The 24,267-nt window shown below is 36.6% G+C and overlaps 2 protein-coding genes across 2 annotated transcripts; both read left to right on the top strand.

Moving 5' to 3' along the window:
- Positions 1-6,064: 6,064 nt before the first annotated feature.
- On the top strand, positions 6,065-11,530 carry LOC141802767 (major histocompatibility complex class I-related protein 1-like). Its single transcript, XM_074686495.1, has 8 exons — positions 6,065-6,203; positions 7,315-7,581; positions 8,941-9,219; positions 9,633-9,929; positions 10,636-10,737; positions 10,909-10,929; positions 11,027-11,104; positions 11,312-11,530. The coding sequence occupies exons 1-7, from the start codon at positions 6,146-6,148 to the stop codon at positions 11,077-11,079; spliced, it is 1,077 nt and encodes a 358-aa protein (XP_074542596.1). The 5' UTR covers positions 6,065-6,145; the 3' UTR covers positions 11,080-11,104; positions 11,312-11,530.
- Positions 11,531-13,710: 2,180 nt separating this feature from the next.
- LOC141802768 (BOLA class I histocompatibility antigen, alpha chain BL3-6-like) lies at positions 13,711-22,898 on the top strand. The gene is made up of 8 exons (XM_074686496.1): positions 13,711-13,853; positions 15,741-16,007; positions 17,177-17,455; positions 21,158-21,454; positions 22,093-22,191; positions 22,349-22,369; positions 22,467-22,544; positions 22,750-22,898. The coding sequence occupies exons 1-7, from the start codon at positions 13,796-13,798 to the stop codon at positions 22,517-22,519; spliced, it is 1,074 nt and encodes a 357-aa protein (XP_074542597.1). The 5' UTR covers positions 13,711-13,795; the 3' UTR covers positions 22,520-22,544; positions 22,750-22,898.
- The last annotated feature ends 1,369 nt before the right edge of the window (positions 22,899-24,267 follow it).

Here is a 24,267-nt window from a genome sequence, read left to right as displayed (position 1 = left end):
GGTCTCCTCCAGCTCTTCCTTTTCTGCTTTAAGCTTCTTAAAGTTCTCTTCCTTTTCCGCATGTAAGGCCTTTAATGTTTCATGTTGAGTGTCCTTTTTCTTTAATTCTTGTACTGCGTTGTCTTTTGTCTTTTTCAAAAACATAATCTCAATTTTGTTTTGTTTGATGGCTTCTGCACTGGTTTTTTTTGTCGCAGCCAGCTGTGCCTGTGCTTCCTTTAACTGTCTTTCTAAAAGCTCCAAACTCTCAGGTGAGCAGTCTTCAATCGTGTTTTTTAACCTTACATTTTCACGCTCCAATTTTCTGAAGTCCTTAGAGCGCAGGTGTCGTGATATTTTTTGTTCTTTGTCCATGGATTTTTGTAGGTCAGAGATTTGTTTCTGATGGTTTGAAAGACTGTGATGCAGATCTGAATTTTTCTTTTGAAGAGTTTTCACCTCCATTTGGAGCTCTTTTTCTCTTTCTTCTGATGCTATCTGGCGTTCTTTTAATTTTGTCTCCCACCCTGAAATCTGCTCCTTGTGCTGAGATATTAGCTTAGCCTTCTCATTCGCATAACGTTTTTTGCATTCCTCAATCAGGCTCTTATTTTTCTCCATAATCTGAATTTTTTGCACCTGAAATCTTCCCTCAAACTCTCGCTTAGCAGCAGACAATTTCAGCTCTAACTCTATTTCGAAAAATTTCTGCTGTTTGAACATGCTGGTCCTCACTTTCTTCAGGCTGACCAACTCGTTTTCACGTTGCTGAAATTTATGTCTGACATCCATCAGTTCCTTTTTCATTACAGCTTTTTCGGACTCCTGGTCCTGCAGCTTTTTGTTGAGATTGTCTTTTTGTAGTTGCAGGGATTTGATGGTTTCATCCTTCATTTGTGAGTCTAAACAACTTTCCTGCAGCTTTTGTTGCCAGACTTGCATGTCCTCCACTGAGTACAGTGGGACCTTCATGTAATCTTCGTCTTGCATTCTGAATGTTGTTTTAAATTGGAGATGAACTACACACAGCTGTATGTCTCTGAGTTGAATTTGAAAATGAGCTTCTGTCTATGCAGGGCTATTTATAGGATGTGGGTGGAATGGAATAAGAATTCCATTCATGTTGTGATGTCATAATGGAGTGATGTCACATGACTGCCTGGCCTCACAGGTATCACATGGTTCACTGAAGATTTGAAAATAAACAAAAGTCGCTGTCGCGTCTATTAGCTTTTTGGCTCGGAGGCTAGGTTACAGATCGTGTAGTTGAGCTTGAACTGTTTTCATCTTAAATGAATCCAAAAATATCCTGCTGTGCCTTGGAATGTACTGACAGACTGTCCAAGAAGTCGGTGCTGCAGCTTTTCCGGTGAGTAATTCGTTTTCTATATTTTTTGTGTTACGTTATTAGCAGGTGTTAACCAAGGGGCAACATCCGGTTCGTAAAAATGAAGCCTATGCGGAAGTGCTAAAAGTCGCTGTTCGTCGAGATGCCGCTTGAGGCTGGCTGCAGAAAGACCGGAAGTCACGTAGACCCCCAGCCAAAAAAACGGATTTTTACGCCATTAAAAAGCATATTTACAGCCTGGTTCAACAAACGGCTTGGGTCTGAAACGTTGACTTCACCATCGGCACACACTGTGAGGGGGGTGAATTTTTTTCTTATATTTTCCTTTTGATTATATCCACATTTATCGACTTTTACCATATTTGGATAGATGAGGGCGTGGTTGACTTGACTGACACGCGAGCGTGTATTAGCTTTTTAGCTCGGAGGCTAGGTTACAGATCGTGTAGTTGAGCTTGAACTGTTTTCATCATAAATTAATCCAAAAGTATCATGCTGTGCCTTGGAATGTACTGACAGACCGTCCAAGAAGTCGGTGCTGCAGCTTTTCCGGTGAGTAATTCGTTTTCTATATTTTTTGTGTTACGTTATTAGCAGGTGTTAGCACGTATACTGGAGCCGAACCGGGCGGCTAGCAGCTCTACGCCTATGCCGTAGACTGCTCACGGCCCACGGCTTATGACTTGAGCTTGTTAGCCAGTGGCATGTGTTCGGATTTAGATGTAGGATAATTAATTCTATTAATTATTCTACATTAAAAATTGTTAAAATGTGAAGTGCAAAGCTACCGAGTGAGATAATTTAAAGTCCACCACAGTATCATTAATCTGGTACAGTGAACGTCGATTTGTCCAACAAAAAAAATTATCAACGAAGAAAACGGTCCTGATCGATCTGTATATTTTAAATTCCTGAAATGCCATAATTCAATAGCTTTCATTATGAGAATCTGAGGATATATTGGTACGTGATTTACAGTCTATGAGGCTACGTTGTGTTTCAATTACACTACAATAGCCTTGAAATACTTTGTGCTGCATTTGTTAAAACGAGGGAGAGGCCATAAGAGAGGCTCTTAAAAACAGACTAAACAGTATGTACAGATAGTGTGTGCTGTGTTCCTTTGAACTCCAAGTGGGATACATTGTGAAAGCAGGACAATTTACTACAATGAAGGAGATAATATCTATTCTCTGAGTACAGCTTAACCCTCAGGTGTGCAAAATATGAAAGCCAGTGCCCAGACTTTTTTCATTATCTTTAAAATTCTCCTTGGGCTTTGAAAAAATGTGTTTTCATTGATTTTTTTCAAATATTTGATCTTTTCAAATAGTAACAGACATGTCTATGCCAGTGAAGTACATGTATCTGAGTATTTAGCATAAAAGGGTATGAACTAAATGTATAAATGTTTTGGTAAATCGATGAATAATTATTTCTTTCTGTTATGCTATTCAAAACATTTTAACATATATGCACACATTTTCTTCAACTTTGTGCAATATATATTTCATCAAAATAAAATTCCATGCACGAAGAAGAATGGCATGATATAGACAGGCTGATATGCAGTCCCACCATAAAAACCATTTCATTTTGAGGAAAATGACTTTAAATTGCTGCTGACTTCAGTGACTATTGTGCGCCAGTAGCAAGGTGCAACTGCATTACAAGATTCAGCTCTAACACTGCATGTTGAAATCTCATCTCTCAACTCTCATGTGGTTACAGTAGAATTTACAACACTGTTTTGATAGCAGGAGAGATATCTTGAAATAAAATGAAGTCATTGTGAAACATCCAAAATACAAAATCCCAGCTGTAATTGTCAAAAGACATGTGATTAAGGTCAGCTTGCCTGTATTTTGATGCACTTGTCAATTTTCCCCTAGGTGATCCAGACAGGCTGTTTTCATGTCTGGGTGCTGGACACGGAGCTGCTGGAGGTCATCTTTCATCCCAGGTTGCTGCAGGTTCAAAATCCACAGGGATGGTGTTTTGAGGGCAGGCAGCCATAGCTTGTTCCTTAGGTGTATAAGGGAAAGTAAAAATATATATGTTAAGAAAGAGATTTTTTTAACTGTCATGTCCAAGTAATTACCATACTTTTTGCTATTTGAGTAGCAGTTTTACACAGTCTTTGGACTCCTTTGTGGCAAAACCACAACTGCATAATATTAAATGCATTGCAGTATGATGTACTTTCTTATTTAGTCTCATAACTTTCATACTTTTTTTATTTACAGTCTATGGTTTTACCTGATCACCTGTAGCTGCTTTAAAGCTTTGTGGAAAGAAGATTGTAGCTTCATTGTTATAAAAAGATGATTAGATCTACATGTTCTGCTATAAAACTCAAAACTGTTGTATTTATATTGAAGCTCTTCCGATGATACTTGAATGTTTGTGTCTGAAATGATTCTGGTTTCCTTTGTTTTTAGGTTTCCTGGATATATTCATCTCTGTTTTTTCCTCACATATGACATGGACTGATCAGGGTCTAACATGAGATGTTTATAAATTGAAATGCAATGAAGAAAAACTTAAATTAAGTTTTGAAAAATCTGAAAATGATAACTTTAGACTCTTTAGTTTACTCAGGGATTCAAGTCCTCTGTCCCTGTGACAGATCTCTGTCAATTTCAGCATAGTTTTATGAGTAGGAGGTTTTTATTGAGGTAGCAAGCATCAGCGTGCACTGCCTGCACACCTGCCAACATTACACTTTGACATAACAGGAGAATTTTTTACATACATCTCAGGAATTGGCAAGGTATCCAGCTACAGCTCCTTAAATAGGATTAGCTCCAACTGTAGCAATGAAAATAAAATGAGGAACACATTAATGCACTTTGAATACTTACACAATGAGTATTTTGTAGAAGGTCAATATTTGCAAAGTAGCTACTTTTCATTTGTTCCTACAGACTGAAGTCTGATGTGTTTTTACTCTTAACTTCTGTGACTTCTTGTTTGAGGGTCTGTCTTTGCTGTTACTTCTTCAGGGCTGCTTAAGGTCAAGAATGGGGGAGCCTTCTTATCCACTGTCCTAATAAGTTTTAAAAAAATCCTCATTTATCATAATCTAATCTCAAAACGCTCCAAAAATATCAATTTTAATGTTAGACCCAGAGACCCCACCTGACTTTATTGACTTTTTATACTTTAATTTATTCAAAGTTTTATATAAAACACCTGTTGCATCTGTTACTCTGTGTAAAACTTCACCGGTAGGTCAACTGTAGGTCAAATTTGTTATAAAGAGTCAAGCTCATATCAGTCAGCTCAGAACTTTGGCCTCATAAAAGAAAAACTCTTATAATATGAAAACACATTTGTCTGTTTTATACTTAAATAAATTTCAGTCTTTTTTTGCTTTTATTCCTGCACTCAGTACTTGCTTAAGTTCCTGCTTAAATGTTTTTGAATCATGACAGATATTTCTTGTATTCTGACTCAGAAAGACACTAAACAATATTTCTTGGTAAAAGCATCGCAGTGATTTTCTTATATAGAGAGATTTTTATGTTCTTTTAAGACAAATCCATCCTATTTACTGTTTGATACTTTTGGTAATAGAAGCTTAAAGTGTTAACCCTTTTTTTATGAAACATACATCAATATATACTGTGACGCAGCTTCACTTTTTCTGATCTGTACTCTGACAGTTTAGGAATGTGTTGTTTAAAAATACAGATTTTGTCTGAAAGCAGATGTATTGACTCTTTACAAAAATGCTACTCTGTTGTATATTCTGTTCTGTTTATAGTTTTAAACAAATTTATGTTGTTTTTTTCACACCTTTTGTCTCTCCCACAACCATCAGGTCAATCCTAAATGTATTTTTATGCAAATTAAGTAATGATCTCATTAATTTACTTTTAGAAACTTTCAAACACTTTCAAAACAACAGCATCAATTTAAGATTTCCCACCCAGCTGTGTTAATAATATCTGTGTTGATTTTGTTTTAAAGCTAATAATGGCTTGTGGCCTTCATTTTTTTTCACTCCCTAACAAATCAAGAGTGTAATTTTTTATGACATTCCTCTTTTGTAGTGGAAACAGTATGATTTGGTTTTTGTCAATAAGTCTCAAATGATGGTGGGATGTTTGAAACTTCTTATTAAGTTAATCTGAAATCATGTGTTATATTCCTGCTTTTATTCAAGAACATGGGAGAAACCCTCTGTAAGGTACTGAAGGTAAAATACCTTGAATTTACTGTTGTACTGTGAATAAATTTTCTTAAATGAAGTATAAATAAAGTCTTTAAAAGTCTGTTTCTTTATTTCCTCGTTCATATTAACGCAGACACAGCTCTCTGTGATTTCTGCAGTAACTGCTCTTTGGACTGTAAACTTTGTGATCTATAGTTATTGATTTTAAAGATAGGTGACTCACATCATCTAAATTACTGTTTGATAAAAACACTGAAAGTTAGTAACTACACTGTGATGATGACAAAGAGACACCTTTTTCAACCTAATAAAAGAAAAAGTAACATCTTTTGCCTACAAAATAAAAGCTTAAATACAACTGAATATGTTAAATGGGATAAGAAATATATGTGAAGTCCCACGTTTCCAAAGGTTAAGTCATGGGCATAAACAAGCTTTTTAACTTTCACTTTCATTCATAACCTCTTTGAGTCAGTTCTACCTAGAAATAAGTGACGTGATGCCCATACTGAATTTCTATTGGCTAGGATCTGCCCAGCTTCTTTTATCAACTTCATTTCAGGACTGGAGCCAGAGATCGAAGAGCGTTTTGTCCCCGTCAAATAAATTCATCAAAGTTTGACGAGACGGAGGTCAAGATGAATTTTCTGATGATCCTTCTTGTCTCGGGATTACTCCTACATGACACGACGGCAGGTGAGTTCAGAAAGAAAACAATACCTCTGGAGTTTATAGGTTGTAGACGTTTGATTAAAGAAAGTGCGCCACATCCCGAGAGCTCGAGCAGGAAGTCAGTTTTATCTCCGTCGTTTTAAAAAAAAAAGCGTATAAGTTTTAAGTTTTAAGAAGCCTCTTGTCAAAATGAAGACCCTAACTATTTTGCTTGTTTTTGGATTATTCCTACACGACTCCACGACGGGTGAGTTAGGATTTAATGTAATAAGGCCAAAAATGCTCCAGTGTGTTCCAGTTTGACTTCAAGGTTCATTAAATATTTTCTAACGTCCACTTCAAGGACGTTAGGATATTGGATAAATATTGTAGATAGCACCAGTTTGTTTGCCTTTTGTTTTACTTATAATAATAAAAAATTTAATACGTCTATTTCTCTTTCGTTAGATAATTAAGAGTTAACTGACAACATGGGCGACGACTGCGAAGTTAAGATGAAGAGTAAAAACAAGGAAATATGGGCTCAGTCACAAGGCGCCATTTCAGGGAACTCAATTTACTTTTTTTTTTTTTCCACAAAAGGTGACTCGTATTTACCTTGAGTTATTTGTTATTTTGTTTCAGGAAGGTTAATACCAAAAAAACAGCGTCACTCAGCACAAACACGTGGTACAAGTAAAATAAATTTTAGAAATATAAATAAAATAACAATTTAAGGCATAAAAAGCCTAAAAAATATATTTAGAAAAAAAGAAGTACAGTGTTAATGCTTTTATTTATCCTTTTTATTGATTAATTGTTGCAGCCCTTATCCAGTTGATTTTTTGGTTATGTTTGCTGGATAAAAACATAGTTTATTGCAAAAAGGTTATAAAGTTGTGTTGACTCTAATGTAGTATGTTTTGTTCTGTGTGCTTGATAATAACTTGACAGAGTAATGCAAAACGGGGATAATGATAAAATCCAAACTGATGGAAATATTTTGCTCTTGAATGTTATTTACTGACTGTAAAAAGGTTATAAAATTGTGTTGAATGTGTAGAAGTCTTTGATTGTGTGTGCTGGATGATAGCTATGTTCAGTGATTGAAAAATGTGATCAAATCCAAACTGATGGAAACTTTTTGTTCTTCCAGTGCCTCACTCTCTGAAGTATTTCTACACCGGCTCTTCTAACGTCCCAGACTTCCCAGAGTTTGTGGCTGTTGGGTTGGTTGATGACATTCAGATTAATTACTATGACAGTAACACCCAGAAAGCAGAACCCAAACAGGACTGGATGAGGAGAATCACAGAGGATGATCCTAAGTACTGGCAGAGGAATACACAGATATTAAAGGGTGCCCAGCAGCTCTTCAAAGCCAACATTGGAACATTAAAGCAGCGCTTCAACCAAACTGGAGGTTTGTTCATGTTTAAGTTTCTCCTGATAAAATGTTGTTCATATCTCCAGCCTGTGTTTTAGGAAACAGAGTTGTAACTAAACACACACACACACACACACACACACACACACACACACACACACACACACACACACACACACACACACACTCAGTCTGTTTGATGAAGTCTTTCCTGGTGTGAAACAGACTCAACAGAAACATCAGTGACCCTCAGACCACTGGATGCTGCTGTCCTGCTCTGATTCAGTCTTTCTCTCCATCCCATAATAACCCACAGAGATGATGAACTCTTAATCTGCACAGATTAGATCAGAATAACTCCTCTGAAGTGTCCACAGTGAGGCGCTCCACATGAAGTCTCTTTGAGAAAACCTGTTTATCACAGCAGCTCGACAACACAGCTGATAGAGGAGCATTACTGCCTGGTTTCTCAAACTGAGGAGCTCATCATGGAGAAAAACACAGCTACACACATTAGATTAGATTAGATTAGATTAGATCAGATCAGATCAGATCAGATCAGATCAGATTAGGTCAGGTCTGGACTAAAGGAGCAGTTTAAAGATTTCTCCTCAGCTCTCTGAGAAGTTGTGATGGACTTCTTTGACTTGTTTATTGATATTTACAGATTAAAGTGTGGATCAGTTCATTTCACAAACACACATCACATTATCTAAAGAGACAAACTGAATCACTCTGAGCTCCAAATGTGAGCTAGAAAACACATTTGATGACATTAACTGGACTGTGCTGATTCACTGTGTCCATCCCATAACAGTGTTTCCTCTACCATTATATAGCCCTCCCATGGAAGTCAGGTTCATTTTATTCTCCATTTAGCGCCAGATCCCTGCAGCAAATATAGAGTTACCTTTCTCATTGATCAGGCCTATACCTTGTTCTTTTTATTTAACAGACTAAATAGCCTTATGTTATTTATTATTATTTATTTATCTAATATAAATAATGTGATGTGATTTGCACATCATCGCCTTTACATTTCTCCTTGCTCTGTTTTGCGCAAGGCAAAGATCCACCTCAACGCCTCTACAGACACACAAACACAACAGACAAGCTTATTCCATATAGTGGACAGAGAGCTGGAAAACACCACAAGAAACATCTCCCAATGCCTTCTCTGTGAAGATGCAACACTCGCTCTCCTGTGTGTGTGTGTGTGTGTGTGTGTGTGTGTGTGTGTGTGTGTGTGTGTGTGTGTGTGTGTGTGTGTGTGTGTAGTAAAGATTTTATGTCAGCTGATAAAGAGAGACTGAGCTGAGCTCACTCAGCTTTACTGAAATCTCTCTCTCTCTCTCTCTCTCTCTCTCTCTCTCTCTCTCTCTCTCTCTCTCTCAGGTGTCCACATTTTCCAGGAGATAGTCAGCTATGAGTGGGATGATGAGACTGATGAGATCAGTGCTTACAGACAGTATGGTTACGATGGAGAAGACTTCATCTCCCTGGACCTGAACACACTGACATGGACCGCTCCGAAACAACAGGCTGTCATCACCAAACAGAGGTGGGATAAAAACAAAGCTTTGATGGCACAGACCAAAAACTACCTCACCGAAGTTTGCCCTAAGTGGCTGAAGAAGTACCTGAACTATGGACAGAGCTCTCTGATGAGAACAGGTAGAATCACATGAATGACTTTTAGATAATGACAATATTTATGTACTTCTTTTTTTTTTTTAATGTGGTATAAAAAAATGTATCACGTCTCTTTTTCTTATGCTCTCACTTAATCTTCCTGCTTTGTATTGTTTTTTTCCCCTCATCTAACCTTTTTTTTAATTTGTCTTTTATTTTTAAATTAATTTGTCCTTTTGTTTCCTTTCTAATCTTTCTCAGTGTCTTAATTCTCATCTGTTGTCTTCTCCCTTCTGCCCTGATTGCCTTTTTAATTCAACTTTGGCTAAAATGTGTTGCATACACCCTGTTCACTAAAACGTCGTTTATTTTATTTCATCAATCATGAGTTTTAACTCTATAAAACTGGACAAAAACAGAAAACAATAAATAGTCTTTCTTATTTGTTCCTGCAGACCTGCCGTCAGTGTCTCTCCTCCAGAAGTCTCCCTCCTCTCCAGTCACCTGCCACGCTTCAGGTTTCTACCCTAACAGCGCCATGATGTTCTGGAGGAAAGACGGAGAGGAGCTTCAGGAGGACGTGGAGGTCGGAGAGATCATTCCCAACCACGACGGATCCTTCCAGATGAGTGTGGACCTGCTGAAACTTCCGTCTGATGACTGGGGGAGGTACGAATGTGTGTTTCAGCTCGCTGGGGTGAAGGAGGACCAGGTCACCAAACTCAACAAAGACAAGATCAGGACAAACTACGGTAAGAGTGGAACCAGAAGTGATGGGAGTTGGATGTTAACATTAACATTAGTGTTATTTGGGATGGGAAACAGTGTCTCTGTCATCTGTATAAACCTCTGAATGTTTATAGGATTTCAGTTTGTACAAAAGATTTTGCTCATTAATAAACTTATTATTTTTTTTTTTTTAATTTTGAAAAAGACCAAAATGAAAATACTTTTTTATTCAAAGGCAACACGATGCTGTTCTTTAACAGGGATTATTGATGAGCTGTCTCAACAACTTCATTCATATTTTGGTTTCATTCTGTATTTTAAAATGAATGACCTCCTTTTGAAGTGATTGTTTCCGTTATTGACACACCGTGTGTAATCATTTGTAAATTCAGAGATTATATGCAAAGACTCAGTTACTATCTTGAATTGTTTTAATGAATACCTTCTTATGTGTATTTTTTATGGAACTCATTAGAAAAAGTTGTATGGAAAAATTAAAGTGTAATTTCAGGTTTGATCATAAGTAGCTTTTATTGTTCCATAAACAACATGTGAACCAAAAAACACCAGACGCACAGCTGAAGGAATAAAACAACTTGACTTAAAAACAGTCAGATAAAAATAAAATGTCAGCTGGAGAAAGTAGCAGGAAATAAATGAAAATGTTCTTGTCTTGACTCAGCCTCAACAGTTCAGATTGACTTTGTTTTGTTGTTTTCTGCTGAACAGAGAATTCATCCATCTTCATGATCATCCTCATCGTCGCTGGACTGATTCTTCTCTCAAACATCGTCTGTGTGACTGGATTCTTCATTCACAAGAAGAGAAACGGTGAGACACCAAAGACAAAACATTGTGTCATTTTTTGTGTTTGGCTGTGTTTTCATTCAAATTGTAAAAGTTTAAAAAGATACTGATCCCAAAATGTTTTTATAATGTTTGTGATACTGAGCAAGAGACAAAGAAGGTGACAATAACTGTTTTCTTTTGTTTCTATTTCAGTTAAACCCCCTCCATCTCCCTGTAAGTAGATCTTGTTTTTATTCTTGAATCAAAAACTTCACTTTCTTTAACTTAAAATGATGGGATGTGTGCTGACTCTGTGCCTCTGACATTACAGCAGTGAGCACCTCTGCCAAGGAGGAGGAAGACGTCATGATTCAAAAAGGCTAAAGACAAACACACAACCCTGAATTCAGTGAGTTTCATTTTAGTATGAGTCTTATTTGATCACCTGTAGCTGCTTAAAAGCTGTATGTAAAGGAGATTATTGCTTTATTATAAAAAGATGATTAGATCTACATGTTCTGCTATAAAACTCAAAACTGTTAAATTTATATTGAAGCTCTTCTGATGATACTTGAATGTTTATGTGTGAAATAATTCTGATTTCGTTTGTTTTTAGGTTTCCTGGATATATTCATCACTGTTTTTTCCTCACATGTGACGTGGACTGATCAGGGTCTCACATGAGATGCTTATAAATTGAAATGCAATGAAGAAAAAAATTACATTAAGTTTTGAAAAATCTTCTCAGATGTAAATGATAACTTTAGACTCTTTAGTTTACTCAGGGATTCAAGTCCTCCGTCCCTATGACAGATCTCTGTCAATTTCAAAATAGTTTTATAAGATAAGATAAGATAAGACATACTTTATTAATTTTTAATTAATTAATTTTTAATTTATTATTTATTATGGTGGGAAAAGGAGCTGTCGGTGACTATAGATGAAGAAAAATGGGATAACATTTGGTCACATGCAAAAACAATCTCAATTTGTACTCGAACTAGAGCAGTACAACTCAAGATTTTACACAGATTACACATATCCCCCTAATCACAGACATCTCTTCAACCGCTCACTTTCCCCTTTGTGTCTTAAGTGTAAAACTGATGTTGGAACTTAAACACATTGTTTCTGGACCTGTCATAAACTTCAAAGGTATTGGGTTGAAATTATAAGTGAAATGGAGAGAATTTTTCTTATTAAGATAGAGATGGACCTTGTATCTTTGATCCGAGGCCTTCCAAGTGACTATTTTAAAACAGCAGTCAACAAAAGATTGTATAACATTCTAACCTTTGCAGCGAGGAAAAATATTATTTTGCACTGGGTCAGCGACAAGATTCCCTCTGTCTGTGGTTGGCGCAAAATAATTTTTGAATTGACCCCCCTAGAATACCTTACCAACGTTATACCTAAAAGTGTGGATCAGTTCTACAGGATATGGCGTCCGTTCTTGGACTATATTGGACCGGACTTTTCATCCATCCTACTAAAAGGACTACTATGAGTGATATTTGTGCACTGAAAGAATGATCCACTGAAATACTGATCTACCACCTTTCGAATTTTGTATTTTGCATCCTGTGTTACGTAAGAGCTGTATTTTATATTTTATTTTATTTTTCATTTTTTATTTTGATATTCTTATGTGTGTATATATATAGATATACATGTATATATATATTTATATATTGATGTGTTTGTTTTGTTACGTGTCTAGTGTTTATGGAAACTGTTTTGTTTTGTTCTGTTGTTAAAACAAAAAATACCAATAAAAATAATGAAAAAAAATAGTGAAAAAATAGTTTGATGAGTAGGAGGCATCAGCGTGCACTGCCTGCATACCTGCCAACATTAGACTTTGACAAAACAGGAGATTTCTTTAACATATGTTCCAGGAATTTTTCTGATCTGTACTCTGACAGTTTAGGAATGTGTTGTTTGAAAATACAGATTTTGTCTGAAAGCAGATGTATTGACTCTATACAAAAATGCTATTCTGTTGTATATTCTGTTCTGTTTATAGTTTTAAACATATTTATGTTGTTTTTTTCACACCTTTTGTCTCTCCCACAACCATCAGGTCAATCCCAAATTTATTTTTATGCAAATTAAGTAATGATTTCATTTATTTACTTTTAGCAACTTTCAAAAACAACAGCATCAATTTAAGATTTCCCACCCAGCTTTGTTAATATCTGTGTTAATTTTGTTTTAAAGCTAATAACAGCTTGTGGCCTTCATTTTTTTCACTCCCTAACAAATCAAGAGTGTAATCTTTTAGGATATTCCTCTTTTGAAGTGGAAACATTATGATTTGTTTTTTGCCAAAAAGTCTCAAATGATGGTGGGATGTTTTAAACTTCTTATTAAGCTAATCTGAAATGATGTGTTATATTACTGCTTGCTTGTATTCAAGAATATGGCAGTTTTTCTCTGTAAGGTGTAAATATTGAAGGTAAAATAACTTGAATTTTGTTGGAGTGTATTTTTTGTTTCTTACTGTTGTACTGTGAATACATTTTCTTTGAGATAAACTTTCTAAAAGTCTGTTTCTTTATTTCCTCGTTCATATTAACGCAGACACAGCTCTCTCTGATTTCTGCAGCAACTGCTCTTTGGACTGTAAACTTTGTGATCTATAGTTATTGATTTTAAAGATAGGTGACTCACATCATCTAAATTACTGTTGGATAAAAACACTGAAAATGAGTAACTACACTGTGATGATAACAAAGAGACACCTTTTTCAACCTAATAAAAGAAAAAGTAACATCTTTTGCCTACAAAATAAAAGCTTAAATACAAATTAATATGTTAAATGGGATAAGAAATATATGTGAAGTCCCACGTTTCCAAAGGTTGAGTCATGGGCATAAACAAGCTTTTTAACTTTCACTTTCATTCATAACCTCTTTGAGTCAGTTCTACCTAGAAATAAGTGACGTAATTCTCATACTGAATTTCTATTGGCTCGAGACAAAGGCTGCGGCCAGCTTCTTCTTTAATCTGACTTCAGTTCACGACTGGAGCCAGAGATCGCGGAGCTTTTGGTCTCCGTCAAATAAATTCATCAAAGTTTGAAGAGACGCAGGTCAAGATGAATTTTCTGATGATCCTTCTTGTCTCGGGATTACTCCTACATGACACGACGGCAGGTGAGTTCAGAAAGAAAACAATACTTCTGGAGTTTATAGGTTGTAGACGTTTGATTAAATAGAGTGCGCCACATCCCGAGAGCTCGAGCAGGAAGTCAGTTTTATCTTCGTCGTTTTAAAAAAACGTTAAAGTTTTGAACAAAGTTTAAGAAGCCTCTTGTTAAAATGAGGACCCTAACTGTTTTGGTTGTCCTTGGATTATTCCTACACGACTCCACGACATGTGAGTTAGGATTTAATGTAAGGCCAAAAATGCTCCAGTGTTCCATTATGACTTTGAGGTTCATGTAATATTTTCTAACGTCCACTTCAAGGACGTTAGGATATTGGATAAATATTTTAAGTAGCACCAGCAAGTTTGCTTGATGTTTTGCTTAGAATACAAAATCCTTCTGTTCGTCTGTTTCCCTCGCGTCAGGTAATGAAAGGTTAGGTGTCAACATAGACCACGACTGCGACGTTATGATGAAGAGTGAACACAGAGGGGGAATGGGCTTACAGTCAAAAGACACCATCTAAGAGGACTCCATTTTTTTTCTTTTTTTCACTTTCACTCTGAGTTATTATTTTCAGGACGATTGATATCAAAAAATAGCATTATTACTCAGCACAAACACGTAGCAAGGGTAAAAATGTTTTAAAGAAATTATAAACGACTTGTGTAATGTTTGTGTATTCTGTTTTATGCACGAGGCTCACAACGACGTGCTGCTCTGTCACAACGTTTATTGACAGACTGCCTGTATGCAGAAACACCGTTCAACAACATGCTCCTGTTAATCCATATCCAAAAGATGGCGCTGTTCAGCCAAGGTTACATCACAATCCTGTCTTGAATTCACATAATCTTTATTTGTACGGATTGGTCCCATCCATATTTAAAAACTCTTTCATTGAGGAAGACCTGCCAAGGCAGTCAGCCACATTAAAACACAAACAAGTTACACAGGGAATTGTATTGAAGCTGCTGGTTTGCCAAGTCATTAAGTCAGTAAACTAAACTGAATTTTGTACAATTAGGTAAAAATGTGCCAATAGTGACACACATAATCACTGACTGCATGCACAAACATAATATGAAGTTCGCTCTGTCTTATTGTCTGACCTTTCACTATGTTAATTTCTTAATCATACACCATAAAAATGAATCCAGAAAGTAATTTCCCTGATAATCTTCACTATTTTTATTTTTTTTGTCTTTTTTTTTTTTTTTTTTTTTTGTTGGATTTGCTTGGATCACATCCTGAAAATGTCAACCCTTTATTTAGATAATACACATTAAAACTATGGATATTTTACGGTCTGTGTTCTATGGAGTGAGATCAGTCTCAAAATTTACGAATGCAAAATTTGTATGTGTGTGTGTGTGTGTGTGTGTGTAAATGCATCCACAAATGAGTGAACTGATCTAAAAATGTGCGAGTCAGTCCACAGATGTGTGAGTCAATTCACAAATGTGTAAACAGATTTGCAAACGTGTACAATATTTACGAATGCGCGCACAAATCCACAAATGCATTTTTTCAGGTTTATCATGTCTATACATGACATAATTAATTAAAAATAATCTGTTAATAGTGGATTATTAGGGTATATGGTAAAATTAAAGGTGTTAAAATCAACAATCTACACCAAACAGAACAGAAAACTGTGTCTACAAAACCATGATAGGAACCGAACTGTGGATTTTTTGAACCGTTCCATCCTTCATATATATGTGTGTGTGTGTGTGTGTGTGTGTGTGTGTGTGTGTGTGTGTGTGTGTGTGTGTGTGTGTGTGTGTAGTGTAGTATTTTTTTTTTATTCTGTGTGCTTGATAATAACTTGATGAAGTAATGCAAAGAGGGAAAAATTAAATAAAACTGAAGAAATGTTTTGTTCTTGCAGTGACTCACTCTATGAAGTATTTCTACATGGCTTCTTCTGGAGTCCCTGACTTCCCAGAGTTTGTGGCTGTTGGGATGGTTGATGATGTTCAGATGTTCCACTATGACAGTAACACTGAGAAAGCAGAACCCAAACAGGACTGGATGAGCAGAGTCACAGAGGAGGTTCCTCAGTACTGGGAGTGGAATACTGGGAACAGTTTGGGTACCCAGCAGCTCTTCAAAGCCAACATTCAAACAGCAAAGCAGCGCTTCAACCAAACTGAAGGTTTGTTCATGAGTGTGCATCATACACACATGCACATGCATATGTATACACTGGGGCTAGGTATTGCTAAGCACCTTACGATTTGACTTTAATTTGATATGGATTTAAATGCTTGTTTTTTTTATTTTCATGCCCATGTGAGCATACATGGTTTGTTACCTCACGTTTTAGGGCAATAAAATAACCCTGACATCAGACTTTAAAGCTGGGGGAGCTGGCTTTAAGCTGCTGCTGCTTTAGCTGCCATATTATTGTTTGGTCTTGTGCGGCCCTTGTCCATAAAACGTAAAAAACACACACAGCACTCCCCACTTGCCAGGAGGTGAATCGATTCAGAGGGTTAACAGAATCGATATGGAATTCGGCGAGGAAATATTGGGATGCATCGATTTCATTGATATTTTTACCCACCCCTAACACACACACATACACACACACACACACACACACACACACACACACACACACACACACACACACACACACACAGAGCCTGGCTGAAGTCTTTTCTGGTGTGAAACAGACTCAACAAAGACATCACCCAGAACTTTTAAATGTCGATTAAGAAATTGGACTATGAGCTTGGCCAGACCAAGAACGGACTGGGCATAGCTCATTGGACACATGGGTAGTGTAATTAGTATCCTATTTGAAGGTGCATGTATCTTAGGGATAGACTCAGACTAAAGGAGCAGTTTAAAGATTTCTCCTCAGCTCTTTGAGAAGTTGTGATGGACTTCTTTGACTTGTTTATTGATATTTACAGATTAAAGCGTGGATCAGTTCAATTCACAAACACACATCACATTATCTAAAGAGACAAACTGAATCACTCTGAGCTCCAAATGTGAGCTAGAAAACACATTTGATGACATTAACTGGACTGTGCTGATTCACTGTGTCCATCCCATAATATCTATGTGTGGTATAATCCAGATTACATGAGATGAAGTGGAGCTGAGCACAGTGTGTTTGCCAGTTTAGACCAGATTACTGCTAGATGTCGTGTGTGTGTGTGTGTGTGTGTGTGTGTGTGTGTGTGTGTGTGTGTGTGTGTGTGTGTGTGTGTGTGTGTGTGTGTGTGTGTGCTTAGATCGCAGTGTGTCTTGGAGTTAAAAAAAAATGGGGGACAGTAAATTGTGATCCCTCTTATTCCCTCTCTCTCTCAGGTGCCCACATTCTCCAGCAGATGGTTGGCTGTGAGTTCGATGATGAGACTAAAGAGGTCAAAGGTTTTGATCAGTTTGGTTATGATGGAGAAGACTTCCTTGTCCTGGACTTGAAGACATTGACTTGGACAGCTCCTAGAGAAGAGGCCGTCATCACTAAACAGAGGTGGGATAAAGACGAGACTCAGACCCGAATGTCTGAGAATTATTTCAACACAGAGTGCATTGAGTGGCTGAAGAAGTATGTGAACTATGGACAGAGCTCTCTGATGAGAACAGGTAAGATCACATGACTTGATTTTTTAGAAAGTAATTGTAAGTACTTGTTCTATAAATTTAATCATGCTATAAAGAAGTCTGTAATATATTTCTCTTTCTCTTATGCTCTCTCACGACTTTCTGATTCCTCTTCCTTTTTTCCTTCTTTTAATGTCTTCCCAAGCACTTTCTGAGTGTTTTTTGCTTCTGTCATATTTTTACTCACTGTGGTCTCATTTTTCTCTGTGAAGTGAAATGCAGCACCTCTATAGATTCAAGACAACCATGGCTATAGGCTTATGTAACCCAATTATGTCTTTTTGTAGTGTAACAAAATTTAAAAGTTGGAATTCATCAGAAAAAAAGAGAAACAAAAAATGATTTTTCAGATTTTCTGAAATTAAAAAAAAAAAACAAGTGGGAGTATATAAATCACACTTAAAGGTACCCTTAGGCATAAGGAACACAGGAAAAAAAGTATTATGGTTCTTTCTTTACAGAATCTACACATCCCTGCACCTAAGATCAGCTCATTTGAATTTTAGGCTGGTTTTTGTTTCTGTCACATTTTTAATCAGTGTGGACTCATTTTTCACTGCAATATGAAGTTTTTCACTTCTATGAGGTCAGGAGAACCAGGACTAAAGCCAGATGTAACTCAACAATGTCTCAGCAATATAACAGAACCAGGATGTAAGAAACTGTTCAATAAAGACAGGGGAACATTGAATATTTACTCTAAAACAATGAAATATGTGAATAACTATGTACAAAACACTTTATTCAAGTCTTGGATCAAAGAAAAGTGAAGTATTTTCATTTTTACAATCTCTGAACACACAAACTGTTGCTGATTGGTGCAGAGCAGCCCCAAGCTGAAACATGACACCAGGAAGATAGAAGCAAATTTCAAAGAATTCTTTAGATTTAAATGCAGGACATATATCGATCATTTAGGAATTGTTTAAAGCAGTAAAGAGTGTAAAATTATTTGGTTTTTACAGAGTTGAGCTAGAGCAAACCGTTTATTTTCTACGAACTTTCAAAGAGGACGTGTGAATAAACGAGATGTGGATGGCAGTCTCACAAAATTCATCGTTCTTCCCCGCCGGTTTTCGGCATTTTGCTGACATCACGTGTGATACATTCAGAAACCCTTGGAAACTTGAGAATCTGACGATAATGCCATGTAGATTATGTAGATTTGTTGACAGGCAAGTAATTTGGCACAGGTGTAGACCACAATATATTAAATCAAATTTTAAGGGCTGATCCAAGATGGTTACCAATTCTTATTGATTTTTTGCCACAGCTTCATATCAAAATATCGTATTATCCTGATTGAAATCATTTTAAATAGGTTTTTGACCTCAAGGATTTCAAATCTAAACCCTGTTTTGACATAGATGGTGCCATTTGACCAATATATTTTTAAGAATATTTTTGGGCATATTTTGGGGGATTGGAAGGTAGGTTTAGAGGTCCAAATCTGACAAGACACTTTGATAGTTCATTTTTGAAGGTCTGCAGTGATTATTTTTAGGGCTGTCAGTTGATTTTTTTTTTTATTATATATTTTTTTATCTTTTTTAAGTGTACTTTGAATGGATTATTTTCAAGGTTTTAAATAGAGGCAGACTGATATGGATATATGTTTATTAAACAGCTGCCAGGCTCAGCAGTATGTTTTATAAAGTTAAATGAAAGCTTTAAAAAATAAATAGCTTAAGTTTTCTACAGTAAATAATTTTTTCCAAAATTTCAATGTAACTGCAATAAAAACATAACTGAATTGAGTTTGTGCTGCCTTTTACAGGTATTTAATGCAGTTACAGGAATTATCTGTTAAGTTTTCACATGCCTGATTTTAAATGTTTTGGCCATCAAGGGCGAACTGGCGTACGAGGATGCGCTGTCGCTCTACCAACATGTCCCGTTGTTGGGGGCCTGGCTGAGTCAAAGTCCCGGGCTCTTTTTCAGACCCAGTCCGGCACTGTTGACCATCCAGGGCTTGCATAGTGTAGACAGGGAGAAACTCCGTGCAGAGAAGCATCAACAAGCAGCTCCTGAATGTCTGCAATTTAAAACACTTCTTGTCAATTTTTAAGAGGCATGAAAAGGTTAACCTGTTGGTTTTGATAAGAGTGATTTTTGTGTCTGTGAATGTTAAAATAAGTTCATAGACAGTAAGATAGCCACGATGCTAATTGTGTTAGCCGTCAATGTCATTTTCCATTGACATTAGCATTAAGCTAGTGGACTTTCGCTAACCGAAGCTAGCTGGTTAAGAACAAGTTGGGTCCTATCACAAGGTTTAGGGCAGAAATTACCCCTACAGCAGTGTTTTTGTGCAGCAGAAGCCCAGAGCACTCGCACCAAGCACCCCCTCCCTGCTCCTCTGCCGGTTTCCTCTGCACTCAGACGGGGCCATTTTTAACTTGACCAAAAACACAAATAAACGGACTCCCACCGAAAAAATCTGATATCAGTCTGCATTCACGCTTTATTTAGAGAATTTTCAGCGCGTTACTTTCACACAAAAACACCGCTAAATAAGGCTCTAGTTCTCATCGTGTCTCTTCGTCCTGGCAGACTACCTGCGTGTGTTTATATCTGGCACGCCGCGCGCGGACTGATACACTTAGCGGCGGTAATTTCTGCCCTAAACCTCTTGATAGGACCCAACTTGTTCCATCCCGGAGTATCACTTTAATTCATGTAATCAACGGACATGTCTGGAGGAGCTGTCAGTGAGCAGAGCTGCCGCTTGTGTTTACACAACATTACTGGGCTTACAGTAACGTTAGTTGTGAGTCATAGAGGACTGGGATGTTTATTACAATTTCAGAAGAGTCTGCTGCCTTAACTTACCTTCAAAACATCTCTCTGCTATCCAGAGTGTCTCCACTTGACAAAACCTTTTTTTTATCTATGTTGTGTGTGTGTGAAAGAGAGAGATCACTGCATGCACACAGCTTTCCACAGCCATGGCTCTGAAAAAAAAAAAAAATTAATTAGAAAATAGACTATAAACTCATTCATGGCTCCTAAAGCTTTTTTAACTCTTGCCAGAGTCCTGTGAATGCCTTTAAAAAAATAACAGGGTTGTTCCTTCTGGTATTACAGTCTCTTTTGATGAGCCGAAGGATGGATACTATGATGGGCGCTAAAATTGTGAAGCAACTGGTGGCTATCTTTGTCAAAATGAGGACTCAAATAGGCGCTGGCTTTGACACCCTCATAAAATGAATTGAGTATGATGTAGTCTTCATCTGTGCCAAATTATATACTTGTAGACGAAACAAAAGCAGGACAAAAAATGACTCGTTTACTTACTTGCTTATTTTAAATGCCATAATGCAAAAATGTACCACATATTTCTCTTTCCCTATGCTCTCTCTCTCCCTCTGGCTTTCTGCTTCCATCTTTTCCTACACTTAATCTTGTTCTCAAAGTTTGTTTTTCTTAAATCTCTTTTTATTCTTTCTTTTCTAGTTTCTCTTAGCCCCTTACCTCTTACTTCTCAGTCTTTCATTGGCTGCCCAATTCTGTTTTAGTTTAATTTTGTTTGGGTAATATGCTCTTACTTCACTTCATGTTAATGTTTTTTTTATACAAAGGAATTTAAAAATGATGATGAATCAAGAGTTTCAATGGTAAAAAAAAAAAAAAAACAGGAAAGAAAAAAATAAACCAAGAATGTCTCTGTATTTGTTCCTGTAGACCTGCCGTCAGTGTCTCTCCTCCAGAAGTCTCCGTCCTCTCCAGTCAGCTGCCACGCTTCAGGTTTCTACCCTAACAGCGCCATGATGTTCTGGAGGAAAGACGGAGAGGAGCTTCAGGAGGACGTGGAGGTCGGAGAGATCATTCCCAACCACGACGGATCCTTCCAGATGAGTGTGGACCTGCTGAAACTTCCATCTGATGACTGGGGGAGGTACGAATGTGTGTTTCAGCTCGCTGGGGTGAAGGAGGACCAGGTCACCAAACTGGACAAATACAGGATCAGGACAAACTACGGTAAGAGTGGAAACAGAAGTGATGAGACTGTGATATTAACATTAACAGTGGTGTTTGGGATGGGATACAGTGTCTCTGTCTTCTTTTCAAACCTCTGAATGTTATCAGTTTATACAAAAGCTTTAGCTCAATAATAAACTTGAGCAAATGACCCTGACATCAGTCCTAAAAAGGATAAAATGAAAATACTTTTTAAAATTTTAATTCAAACGTGTGCTGTGCTCCAAAGGGATTATTGAAGAGCTGTCTGTCTGCTCTGAACTGACCTTTGTATATTCAGAGATCATAGGCATTGCAAAGACTTGGTTAGTATCTTGAATTGTATTGTAATATTAATTAACACCTTCTTATGTGTATTTGTTATCAAACTCATCAGAGAAAGTTGTATTGGAGAAATTCAAGTTTAATTTTAGGTTTGATTATCAGAAGCTTTTTATTGTTCCATAAACAATATGTGAACCAAAAACTGTCAGACATACAGCTGAAGGAATAAAATTGAAAAACTGGCTGAAAAACAATTGGATAAAATAAAATGTCAGCTGGAGAAACTAACAGAATAAAAATAAATAATGTCCTTGTCTTGAATAAGCTACAACAGTTCAGATTGGGACTTTGTTTTGTTGTTTTCTGCTGAACAGAGAATCCTACATACATGATCATCCTCATCGTTGCTGGACTGATTCTTCTCTCAACCGTCCTCTGCGTGGCTGGATTCTTCATTCACAAGCAGAGAGAGGGTGAGACACCAATGACAGAACATTGTGTCATTTTTTGTGTTTGGCTGTGTTTTCATTTAAATTGTAAAAGCTCAAAGTGTGTCCACAATGTTTGTGATAGTGAGCAGGAGACAAAGAAGGTGACAATAATTGTTTTCTTTTGTTTCAGTTATTTCAGTTAAACCCCCTCCATCTCCCTGTAAGTAGATCTTGTTTTTATTATTGAACCTAAAAATTCACTTTCTTTAACTTAAAATGATGGGATGTGTGCTGACTCTGTGCCTCTGACCTTACAGCAGTGAGCACCTCTGCCAAGGAGGAGGAAGACGTCATGATTCAAAAAGGCTAAAGACAAACACACAACCCTGAACTCAGTGAGTTTCATTTCAGTATGAGTCTTATTTGATCACCTGTAGCTACTTAAAAGCTGTATGTAAAGGAGATTATTGCTTTATTATAAAAAGACAATTAGATCTACATGTTCTTCCATAAAACTCAAAACTGTTAAATTTATATTGAAGCTCTTCCGATGATACTTGAATGTTTGTCTGAAATAATTCTGATTTCCTTTGTTATTAGGTTTCCTGGATATACTCATCACTGTTTTTTCCTCACATACAACGTGGACTGATCAGGGTCTCACATAAGATGCGTATAAATTGAAATGCAATGAAGAAAAAAATTTAATTAAGTTTTGAAAAATCTGTAAATGATAACTTTAGACTTTTAGGTTTTTATTGTGGTAGCGAGCATCAGCATGCACTGCCTGCACACCTGCCAACATTAGACTTTGACAAAACAGGAGAATTTTTAACATACGTCCCAGGAATTGGCCTGGTATTCAGCTACAGTTCCTTAAATAGGATTAGCTCCAACTGTAGCAAGGACAATAAAATGAGGAACACATTAATGCACTTTGAATGTGTACACAATGAGTATTTTGTAAAAGGTCAGTTTTTGCAAAAGCTACTTTTCATTTGTTCCTACAGACTGAAGTCTGATGTGTTTTTACTCTTAACTTCAGTGACTTCTTGTTTGAGGGTCTGTCTTTGCTGTTACTTCTTCAGGGCTGCTTAAGAATGGGGGAGGCTTCTTATTCCACTGTCCTAATCAGTGCTTTTTTTAAACCCTCATTTATCATAATCTAATCTCAAAATGCTCCAAAAAGACCAATTTCATTGTTAGACCCAGAGACCCCACCTGACTTTATTGACTTTTTATACTTTAACTTATTCAAAGTTTTATATAAAACACCTGTTGCATCTGTTACTAAGTGTAAAACTTCACTGGACTGTAGGTCAAATTTGTTAAAAAGAGTCAAGCTCATATTTGTCAGCTCAGAACTTATGCTTCAAAAAATAAAAATTCATCAGTTTTATTCCTAAAATATGAAAACAAATCAGTTGTTTTATACTTCAGCTTTAAGCTTCAGCGTAAACCCGTTTTTAAGAAACATACTTTTAAATATACTCTGACACTCCTTCACTTTTTCTAATCTGTACTCTGACAGTTTAGGAATACGTTGTTTTAAAATACAGATTTTTGTCTGAAGGCAAGTTTTACTGACTCTTTTTGCAAAGAAAATTGTTCTGTGGTATCACTGGATGTGCCTAATCATGATGCCTGTCATCAGACATTAATGGACTGCTCCTCTTTTTTCCTCTTTGAAATTCATTTACCACAGATTTCCACCTGGCTACAGTTTTAGCTCAAAATATTTTATCAGTTCAACTTCCAGAAAATGTTCAACCAAAGGGCAACAGATTAACTCACTGATGTTGTTTGTGTCCCTTTGTAAATTAGTTGTTTATTTCTGTTTTAAGCTGAAACTCTGGAGCAAAAATATATTTTGTGTTAAAGGTTTTCACAGTAAACTGAAAGGTATGATTGATCTTCTTTATTATGTGATTATAAGGAAGATTTTAAGGCTTCATTGGTGTGATAGCAGCTAAGTACATAATCTGTTTATTTTTTTAAAAAGGATCTCAGAATAAAGTTGTTTCAGGAATGTAAATTTCAGGGAGCTAACATAGTGTAAATGTTTGTTTCAATCTTTGTAATTCTCAAATTGAGTTGTGTTGGGTGATGTTTAAATTG

This window comes from Halichoeres trimaculatus, unplaced genomic scaffold (genome assembly GCF_033239565.1).
Source record: "Halichoeres trimaculatus isolate MK-OKI-2021-1 unplaced genomic scaffold, fHalTri1.1 fHalTri1_scaffold_14, whole genome shotgun sequence".
Classification (NCBI taxonomy): domain Eukaryota; kingdom Metazoa; phylum Chordata; class Actinopteri; order Labriformes; family Labridae; genus Halichoeres; species Halichoeres trimaculatus.
This window is presented reverse-complemented; position numbering and strand designations above follow the sequence as displayed.

Excerpts from the sequence above, each read along its gene's own strand:
- LOC141802767 (XM_074686495.1), top strand. The coding sequence starts at position 6,146 with ATGAATTTTCTGATGATCCTTCTTGTCTCGGGATTACTCCTACATGAC. Across the intron at positions 6,204-7,314 it reads CCTACATGACACGACGGCAG|TGCCTCACTCTCTGAAGTAT; the intron begins GTGAGTTCAGAA and ends TTGTTCTTCCAG. Across the intron at positions 9,930-10,635 it reads CAAGATCAGGACAAACTACG|AGAATTCATCCATCTTCATG; the intron begins GTAAGAGTGGAA and ends TCTGCTGAACAG.
- LOC141802768 (XM_074686496.1), top strand. The coding sequence starts at position 13,796 with ATGAATTTTCTGATGATCCTTCTTGTCTCGGGATTACTCCTACATGAC. Across the intron at positions 13,854-15,740 it reads CCTACATGACACGACGGCAG|TGACTCACTCTATGAAGTAT; the intron begins GTGAGTTCAGAA and ends TTGTTCTTGCAG. Across the intron at positions 21,455-22,092 it reads CAGGATCAGGACAAACTACG|AGAATCCTACATACATGATC; the intron begins GTAAGAGTGGAA and ends TCTGCTGAACAG.